Source organism: Haliaeetus leucocephalus, unplaced genomic scaffold, assembly GCF_000737465.1.
Source record: "Haliaeetus leucocephalus isolate CR32 unplaced genomic scaffold, Haliaeetus_leucocephalus-4.0 Scaffold636, whole genome shotgun sequence".
NCBI classification, from domain to species: domain Eukaryota; kingdom Metazoa; phylum Chordata; class Aves; order Accipitriformes; family Accipitridae; genus Haliaeetus; species Haliaeetus leucocephalus.
Genome location: NW_010973072.1, coordinates 6,270,364 through 6,280,410, shown reverse-complemented (window position 1 = coordinate 6,280,410; position 10,047 = coordinate 6,270,364). Strand labels below are relative to the sequence as shown.

The 10,047-nt window shown below is 37.7% G+C and overlaps 2 protein-coding genes across 4 annotated transcripts in view; both read right to left on the bottom strand.

Moving 5' to 3' along the window:
- Positions 1-2,416, bottom strand: part of NTAN1 (N-terminal asparagine amidase) — a 9,414-nt gene extending 6,998 nt beyond the window's left edge. Inside the window, exon 1 of the mRNA XM_010578492.1 lies at positions 2,352-2,416. Coding sequence (XP_010576794.1) covers positions 2,352-2,378 — 27 coding nt within the window. The 5' untranslated portion in view covers positions 2,379-2,416. The remainder of the gene's footprint in view (positions 1-2,351) is intronic.
- RRN3 (RRN3 RNA polymerase I transcription factor homolog (S. cerevisiae)) overlaps positions 1-10,047 on the bottom strand; it is a 17,790-nt gene that overhangs the window by 976 nt on the left and 6,767 nt on the right. The window contains exons 10-17 of one of the 3 annotated variants that reach the window (XM_010578494.1): positions 9,438-9,573; positions 7,944-8,074; positions 6,655-6,785; positions 5,601-5,785; positions 4,928-5,036; positions 4,322-4,474; positions 3,228-3,315; positions 2,352-2,533 (exon numbers count right to left, since the gene is read on the bottom strand). In XM_010578494.1, the coding sequence (XP_010576796.1) occupies positions 2,375-2,533; positions 3,228-3,315; positions 4,322-4,474; positions 4,928-5,036; positions 5,601-5,785; positions 6,655-6,785; positions 7,944-8,074; positions 9,438-9,573 (1,092 nt within the window). In that variant the 3' untranslated portion in view covers positions 2,352-2,374. Of the gene's footprint in view, positions 1-2,160; positions 2,534-3,227; positions 3,316-4,321; positions 4,475-4,927; positions 5,037-5,600; positions 5,786-6,654; positions 6,786-7,943; positions 8,075-9,437; positions 9,574-10,047 lie in introns of those variants that run through there. The other 2 variants (XM_010578493.1, XM_010578495.1) reach the window with 2 other exon arrangements.

Here is a 10,047-nt window from a genome sequence, read left to right as displayed (position 1 = left end):
GGCGGGGTCGGGGTCTGGGCCCGGGCCCGGGCCCGGCCCCGGCCCCGGCCCCGGCCCCGCAGCGGGCGCCGCCTGAGGCGAGGTCAGAGGCGCTGCCAGAAAACATGCCCGGTCACGTTACCGCCTAACAATTTCTGACACGTTCGGGGTGCAGAAATCCCCTCCTCCTGCGACCGAGAGCTTAGCCCTAAGTTATTGTAAGAAAGCGTTTGGGAAATAACCACGATCAAGTCCCAAATTTACCAATAAACCCACACCGCTATCCCCTCCCCCAGCAACCACAGAACTAAATTTTCAGACGGTCCCAAAGACGACAGTTTTTCCTTAAAGACCAGGGATTTTTCCTCCGGTTGTCCGTGCACGAACAGTAAGAAAAACAGTCGTGGGAGCAGCAGAGTTAAATCCACTCCGCAGGGCGAGAGGACAGCTAGGGCACCGGGGCCTGCCCACAACCAACCAACAGAAAAAAGCCACTGCCCCTTGCTCTACCTTTCCGATCCAGTTTTCACAAAAGTAAACAGTTATAGCAGATACTTTCTTCAAAACATAGATGGTATTTCTCACGTAAGGCAAAATTTCCACCTCCAAATCCAGTCCTCACAAGACTGTTAAGTATTTATAGAACAAAGTCTCTTTAGCAAAATGCCAGCACCTGCCAGCTCACCTCTCTGCAATTACACTAAGTAAATCAGATCTATCACAGAAGAGGTTACAGAAACACTGTGGAGTTCCTAAATGAATCTTTGTTTTAAGCAAGTCCCTTCAGGATACAAGTGTTAACTGTGCAGCTTCAGCACAAACAGGTCAATGTCTGCACATTCTTTTTAATGTTATACTTCACTTATGTCCTTTCTTTTGCTTTTAAAGAGATGTGGAAGTTCCTGGATCATGTACCTGGTATTACAACTTGGAAAGTTTTACACAGCCTCATTTTGTAACAAGTGGCTGACTATGTTCCTAAAGACGTAACAGTGAAAGAACTGAAAAAGGCACCTTTCAAAGGATGTTCTCCTTGCTGTTGATGTAAGAAGGGTTCTTCCATGCCAGGAGAGAATGCAATTATTTCAGATGGAAATTTATTGTTTATTACTCAGGACTGACAGTAAAGAGGACTAAAATTAAAAACAAAACCTGTCTCAATTTATCCAATGATGAACAGATTCACTGATGCATTTTGCAGTATCATCCCCAAAACTAGTTTTTGCAGTCTGTTAGAACAAACCACCTAACTTTGAGAAGCTAGACTACACCAATGGATCCTTAGTTACATAGAGAGATGTATTTTTTCAAACGTGTAAGAACTGCACTGTTTGCATCAATCTTTATTGGCTCTGAATAAAAACGTTGTCTTGAAAGCCTCCAAGTTCAGATTTTAACGAAGGGCAATTAGAGTTTAGTCCCAAATGCATAAAATTTTCAACTAAATGTTACACAAATAACATGTATTTTTTCCACTGTTTATATTCTTACTCAAATCTAAAAGCCAGCAATCATGAAAAGACAAGAAACCTATGCAGAGAAACTACACTGACACATGGACAAAACAAGGACAGCAGTGACACCATCACTTCATTTCTATGAGGGGAGATTTTTTTTGTATTTTCAGCATTCACATATAAACTTCAAATCCTGAAAATAAATACCCGTCTCAGAGTGCTTCACAAGCACCCCAAAGAAAACTATCTACAAATCATACATTTAGCTACTCTATCATTTTCAACACTTCCAACAATTGTCACTTCTACAAGTCTGAACTTTCATAGCTGGGGAAGTTGTGTGTCAGCTACAGATTCAAGGAGCAATAATGCTTATCGTCTGAATACACTTCCCACTATCAAGTGCCTTTACCAAACACTGTTCTACATATAGGAAAAGCTTAAGAGATGTGTGCAAAAGAATCCCTGTCAGACTCGATTCATGGCTTCCCTATCGTGGGATCATACCATTACTTTGAAACTAACTCAAAAACAGTCATCAGAGTACAGTTTGAATACTGACAATGGAATTCTGGTCCCCACACAAATCAGTAGGAAGATAGACCAGAATTTCACCCCTGATATATAAAACCTTGTAGAGAAACATTAGTAAACAAAGTTCTTAAGAGTCAGGAACAACTATAAAAAAATCCTTCTAAGTCATAAAAACCATTTCAATGTGAAATTTGTAAAATATCACCCTATTTATTCTCTAAGCTTTTCTAGCAACATATGACTTTATCATAACATATCTGTAGAAATCTGATGATTAAGAAACAATAATTTTTCTTACATGTAGTTACTTAAACATTTGCCAGTTCGGAAAGTTGAGCTAAAGTCTCTTTACAGAGCAAAAAATTGCACACAATTTTCAACCTTTTCACTTCTGATTCTCCATGTCATTGAGGGTATGGCACGTAACAGTCTGGAGGGGAGCCAATGCTGCTTACTGGGCTCCGGGTATTTGACTCATAAGAATTTGGAGCAATTCCAACCACACCATCATTTTGAGGGGTTTCTCCTTTCAAAAAGTCATCATCTTCATCTTCAGAAGTACCCTGCAGAAATTTAAAAGGATCAGTGAGAGCAGAAAGATTCTCCAGGTCTCTGTTAAGATTTAACAGAAGTAATGAATGCTGAGACCAAAAAGGTATTTCTAAATCAAATTCTGAAATGTTGCAATAATCAAATCTGCTAATCAAAACGCTATAGGAAAGTTTATAAAGTTACCAGTTAACAAAGCTACACCACCATAAAGTATTTTTTATGTGTTATCACAGGAAGGAAAGAAAAACACCCTGTTCAAATGACTCAAAAATCTGACATAGGATAGACATTCTGCAAGAAGGTCAACAGACTACATAGGAGCTTTAGAAGGTCATAATTCAGGATTTGGGTTGTACAACAATTGTCATGACTAGTTGGAATGGTAAGAGAATTAGATGTACTCTCATTATGAAGTATGGGAACTAAATCATATCTACAAAGTGGATCTCCCAGCATATCCATATTCTGAGAGTGTTCATAAGCATTCACAGCGGTCCTGGGCTGCCAACCTAACTCCTCTGCAGAAGAGGGGAAAAGTGTTCTCAAAGCAAAGATGGATCAATCCCTAAAGCTTCCAAATTTCAATCACAGTTTCCCCTAAACGTTTAGTGTACTTATATCAACTAAAACCAATTAATCCTGCCATAGAAGCAGCTGATAGAGATTTGGCAAAAGCTGAGCTGCATTTTGATCAGAAAAGATTACCTTTTTAATGGGTTTCTTCAGATTCTCAAGGTCTTCAGCACTCAGCTCTTCCCAAAACTGATAAAGAGGATCAATGGTCTTCTTTGATCTGAAAGAGGGATTAAAACACAGTATGAGTTAATGTATTTAGTGAAAGTCATATGTATTTAATTTTAATAATACAATAAAAAATGCTTGGCATTTTGATAGCCCTCAGTAGGGTTTTACAAACTATTCAATTAATCCCTATATAATCCCCAATTAATCCCATGAAGAAATAACTCCATTTTGCTCCAATTTGTATAAATTACAATTGCTTGCTTGAGGAGTTGTAACAGTCAGGTCTCCTAACTCCTAGCTGGGTATTTCTAACAGCTACACTATGCTTACAAATAAGCATAATTTCTTCCAAATTATTGAAGATCATTTTTAGTAATTTTATTGATGTTATCTATTAATACAGTACATATTTACACAATATATCTAATTTTATGTAATTTAATATTAATATAATTGTTAATATTAATAATTTCTACTTCTAAGAAATGTCTCCCTCCTGTGGAGACATTTTTTTAATTGAGACAAAAAAAAAAAGCCAGAATGTTGTTGCCCTCTAACATTACAAAGTTATTAAAGCACCACAGCACTAGACATTTTGAAAAGCTGCAAATTATACACTATTCATTAAAAACCCAAGATATTTTAAGTAAGCTGAAGTCTCCAATCCAGAAGCAATACACTCAAGGTGCAAAAAAACTCAAACCAAACCAACAAAAAAATGACGTAACACCACCACAGCTCCAACAAAATATGTATTAGGCTAACATTATGATATTTTAATGACTGCTTAAAACAAGGAAAACCAAAAGAAAAGTCACCAAACATACTAACTAGACCTTCCAGGAAACTGGGTCCTGTTCCTTCTTCATCACTGTATGTCACAGTGGAAGTAAATTTCAATTCAAACCTTTGACAATCTCTGGTTAACATATGCAACATGAAAGGTACTAAAGATCAGGGAAGAAAGTGAACTGTAGAAACACTGACAGTTTCTTACAGTTTTAGTTCATTATTTTCTACAAGGCAGAAACAGGTTATTTATTTTTAAACTGTACCTTTTGAGCATGTACGGATCAAAGGGGAAGAAACTGTCAAGTGGGTTAGTGCATGTCTGCACAAGGTCACCCCCAGTGCCACTCCGAACAACTGGTATAAACTGCCTATTGTTCCTCTCAATAATTGTGTAGCAGAACACCAACTGGTATTTCCTTTAAAAAGGAAAATAATAATATATTAATAAAGAAAAGATAAGCATTTCTAGCACACTGAAAGCAAAAATTTCAGATGGTATTAAAATACAAAGTTATTTTTTAACAAACATCACTTCTATCTTCCATTTTCCAACTGATATTAGGAGTTTTCAAGATAGTCACAAGGTAAGGAGTATATTCTCTTCTTCTACACTCCTATGAACTTCACTCCAAGTAGAATCATATTGGCTCCAACACAAAGCAATCAGTTTCATAGTACTGTAAGATTTCACTGAAACTGAATGAGAAACAAACTTATCCCACCTAGAATATGGGCAGCGTTATATGAGTTGTCTTAGATAATACTCAGTATTGTGCCTAAGAAAACCCACGTTCTAAGTACTGTGCTGTTTTTAGATACACACACAAATATCTGTATCAAGCTGAAACCTGAAATAAATGAGTAGGTACCTGGTAATGGCAGCAAACAAGTTCACAACAGAGGGTATACAAATCTTCAGGGGGTTTAGCTGACACATGACAATGCGCTCAAAATTTAAACTCTGCAGATATGACAGACCTTGAAGATAAGAACAATTGACAAATACAGGTTATGTATCATATATGCTGAACTTTATTTCTAAGAATTTCTAGTCTGACCAGCCTGCACTCTGCAGAAAACCAGAGAAGCACATCCTAGGCCACTCTCTTACAGTAGAGATCTAGCCCACAGCTTGTTCAGCAGAAAAGCTACTCTAAATAACAGTAACCTGCCACAGCCAAGGGATCCTTCTAACATAGACACTATGTTTACACACCCATTACAGTGACTGACAGAGGTACAGAGTCGTCAAGACAGATTATTAATTGAAGCCCACACTAGTTTTATATAGCTGGAATTCAAACATGCTCAGCAAGTGGGGCCAGGTATCAGTGTTGAGGAGTTATCAGCATTGTTTTCAATAGTGGGGGAAAAAAAAGATTATTTAGGGTGGTAGCCCAAGAGGTGTACAGGCCATCTCATTTTATGTAGAGGACAACATAAACTCGCCATCAGATACTTGACTGAACTGACCATTACAAAACACATCCACAGTAAAACTTGCAAATGAATTCGAATACCGTTCAAACCTAATATACTCACCTTTCCTTAAGTTTCCATCCAAAAGTTGCTTATGACGGAAAATAAGTGTATAGAACACCGCCTGACATGTAGAATAAAATGGCCCGTGGAGAGCTACATCACAGTAAGCGTTAGCCCCTGTATCTTGATTATCAATGTATTTATGCATCCAGTTCACCAGAAGATCCAGGCATGCTTTTACTGTACTATAATGGAGGGGGGGGGGAAAAAGGTGTGAAAATAGCACCTGAAATGGTGTAGAAAAGATGTTAAACAAGTATTCAAGGATCTCAGCGGTTATAAAAACATCAGTAAGAAAATCTCACTGTAAAAAATGAGATTTTGTTATGAGCTTTCTCCTTTACCTCAGCATAAAATGAATCAATGTATCAGCACTGAAAACCTCCATCAGTGAAGCACAAGATGCCAGAAGAGATGAATCCATGAACGCATGTTGCATGTGAAATGTGCAGTAAACAATCAGAATCCTGAGCTACAGGTAGTACAGAGAGAGGATGTCTCCCACGTCCAACAAGTAATTCCAATATCAAATTAAGTTCAACATTAAAGTCACTGAGCCCACCCTGAACAGCATAAAAATACAGAATGTGTATGTACAAAAGATGACATTTTCACCCATCTGCTGAAGTACTTTAATCCATCTGTATCAGAATACTAGAACATGTGACTTCCTGTCTCAGAGTCTACATAAAATGCCTAACACAGAGCATTAAAAATATCTGCTTCTGAACAACAGATATACCAGGCATCCATGACTGCCTGAAGCCAACATAACCTACCCGTGCTCAGCAGTTCTTGGAAAGTGAAGCCTTAAACAGCAAGTCATGAATCACAGCAATCACTAGTCTGTATCCCATAAATGCAAAACTTTCCTGGAATCTTCAAGACAATACTGAAACAGTATTGTAGAAAGGACAAACAAGACTGTTGATTTAGGCTTACTAACAAAGCAGTGGGAATAGAAGACCAACACTGTGTGTCATTCTCTGAATTCTGTACTTAACCTCAGCAATCATAAATTGTTTGATTCTGCTCATATATCAAAACAACTTACACAACTGGAATGAATTTAGCTCTTGCCAAAAAGCTGCCAATATAACTCCCAGCAGTCTGCCTGATCACTGAAGGATTGTTTGGATCATGCAGTTTTTTCCAAAGATGGTCTAAAAATGCCTCGGCCAACCCCTGGAAACAAGATACATAGAAATCATGAGTTGTTATGCTGATGATACTGTTTAAGTAATAGATTCCTAATACTCAAGTCCCATAATTACCATAACCGAACCATTAAAAAAAAAAAATCTACCTATAACTGCAGTAAATAACTATTCCTACGCATGATGGAAGAGCACTCTTTTCTGTGTCTTTTTCTATATACTTCATTGTAAAAACTAACTGGAACCAGAAGTCTAGGAAAAAGTCAGGAATAGATACATGAGAAGTGTTTAAAAACAAGAGTGGTAAGAAGGTAAACGTGAAGTGACTGTTCACTGTCTCTTGTAGCAAAAGTAGTCAGGGACATCCAATGAAAACAGCGGGAAGACGAATTTAGAGAAATAAGTGATTCCTCACTTTAAATGGTTACATCGTGGAACTTTTTGCCACAGAAGTTCATGATACCAAAAATTCACATCAGTACAAAAAGCATAATATCATGAGATTCTTTCTCTGTGAATTCATCCATCATGGGCTGTTACCATGAAAGAATATCACTTTCGCTCAGGAAGTTACCGGACTGCTGCTGGACGCTCAGAGGGTATTCTAGCAAAGCATTGTAACATGCTTGCCCCATTCTGATACTCTTTCCAACACATTCACTATTTACCACTGTCAGAGAAAGGGCATTAGCTTAACTGAATCTTTAGCTACTCTCACGCAAAAAGTATGCATGTTCATATTTTTATATGGTAAGAGGCAGTTTGTTGAGAGATGGGAAAATGGGGGCAGGGAACAAACAGTAGACATGATTTTCAAATTGAAAAGCTAACACAGACAGTATCTTTAAGATAGTTTTGGGATGCTGAAGAAACTTGCTGGAGGACTGCGTCTCAGGTTCAAGAGTACAATTGATTTGTGTAAAAGAGGTCTGTTAACCATATTCCTTCACAGTAGTTTACATCCTATTTGTTTGCATGAACAACAAGGGAAGAGCAACCACATAAAGAAAAACTTGAAGAAAGGAATAACAGAGAAGGAAAAGAAAGCAAAGATACTAATGAATCCTGACATACTATCTTCAGTCTAGAATTACAGCAAAAAACCAACTATTTTTTGCTAAAAAAGACAAAACAAGGATGCAGAACTGACAGAAGATACTGCATTTTTAAAACAGCTTCTACTCACCAATTTAAAGCTACAGATGTAAAACATAAAATACTGTACGTGACACGAAGCATGGGTTGGTAAAATGAGCTTGTCAAAAACGGAAACCAGATCCCGATACAAATCCTTTGTGTTGTTGATATCAAGCTTGCCTACACAACAGAAAAAGAAAATAGAACAAAATGAGCCATTACAGGTTGTGGGTTTTTTTCCTACCCTCATGCTGCTAAGTGGCATTTATCTCTCTCTAAACCAGTAAGAAACACGTAAAGAAATACTGTCAAGCTGACTTCTAGGCTTATCCAACATCTAAAAAACATTTATAGTAAGACCTTCCAGGACTTCAGTTCTACTGCTTTTTACAGTGGTATATACGGAGAGTGTCTGTGTGTGTGCGTACACATGTATAAAACTGGTAGACATGCAACAGACTTTGCAATATGTGTTAATTCAGAAGAGCCAGAAGAAAACACTAATACCGTACCTTACTTATGTGAAGAAAGGACAGGAAATGGATTTCTAAATATTCTGTTTTAAATATTGTCCTGGTTTCAGCTGGGATAGAGTTAATTTTCTTTCTAGTAGCTGGTATGGTGTTATGTTTTGGATTCAGTATGCTAAGAATGTTGATAACACACTGTTTTCAGTTGTTGCTAAGTAGTGTTTAGACTAAGTCAAGGATTTTTCAGCTTCTCATGCCCAGCCAGCAAGAAGGCTGGAGGGGCACAAGAAGTTGGGAGGGGACACAGCCAGTACAGCTGACCCCAACTGGCCAAATGGGTATTCCATACCATGTGACATCATGCCCAGTATTGCCCAGTATATAAACTAGGGGGGAGTTGGCCTGGGGGGATTGTGGGTCAGGAACTAACTGGGCGTCAGTCAGCTGGTGGTGAGCAATTGCATTGTGCATCACTTGTTTTGTATATTCCAATCCTTTTATTATTATTATTATTGTAATTTTATTACATAAATCCAAAAAATTCAAACCCTTAATAAATGCCAGTGCAAGACATTTCTTTCATTTTTTTTCCTATAACACAAAGACTCGCTGTAGCAATTCCAATTGAATGACGCGGCTGCTTGTTTTAATCTACTTCCAGTCCTTGTGATGTTGAAAGGATCCATCATTTTTATACTCAAAGCAATACAGTAGAGCAAATGATGAAAGACTGTGGTTAATTAGAAAGTATTTCTAATCCCCTACATTGTGTAGCACAGTGAAAAAACAAAACTATTTACTCTTATACCCTGTAATGCCACAGTTTGGATAGTGTCATATTTATGTAATCAGAATGTCTCCAACTGAAGACTAAAGTCATAAATGTACCTTTGCATCCTCTGCCAATAACACTGGGCAGAGGCAGGCATGTGGACTACAGCCTGCTGATGGCAGAATTCTGCCGCTAAAGGGTGAAGACTCTATCTTGCAGCAGCAGAAAGCAAAAGCTCCTCTTATTTTTTTCTTTCTTGTTAGCAAAACAACAAATTTGGTTATAGTTCAAGTGTTCTTACCATCCACGTGGCAAACATCTTTAATATAGGAAAACAGGATGGTCATCAAAATATCAAGGCGCTCAGCAAGTGGATGAGCCATTCTATCACTACTGGAAGAGACATCTTTGTTTCCTTTTCTTTCTTCATCTTCCTCCTGGTAGATAAAATGGCAGTCATGCAGCTTCTATATATACACACAACATCATAAAGACAGCACTTACAGGAAAAGTGAAACTAAATTTCTCTTTCAGTGATATGCTAAGGTTTTGTATTTTTTTTTCTAAAAAAGCAGAATCTAATTACAGCTTAGTGTAAGCAAATTTTTGTAAACTAAGCCAACTACCATGAATTCTTTAATTAGCTTTATGTATAGCTGCTTGTGTTTTTACATAACGAAACTGATTCACTGCATGCACACTGGGTATTTACACGAATAAAGTCAACACCTGGAGAACACATTAATCACTTGGCAGCTGTTCAGGTTTCAAGAGCTGTGTGCAGTGCAGTAATGACAAAGCAATAATGTATTCCTACACTGTCTCAGTTTGCAGTGCAGTTAACAACAAAGCAATAATGTATTCCTACACCGTCTTCGTTCACAGCCACCTCAAAAGTGAAAATTTTACTA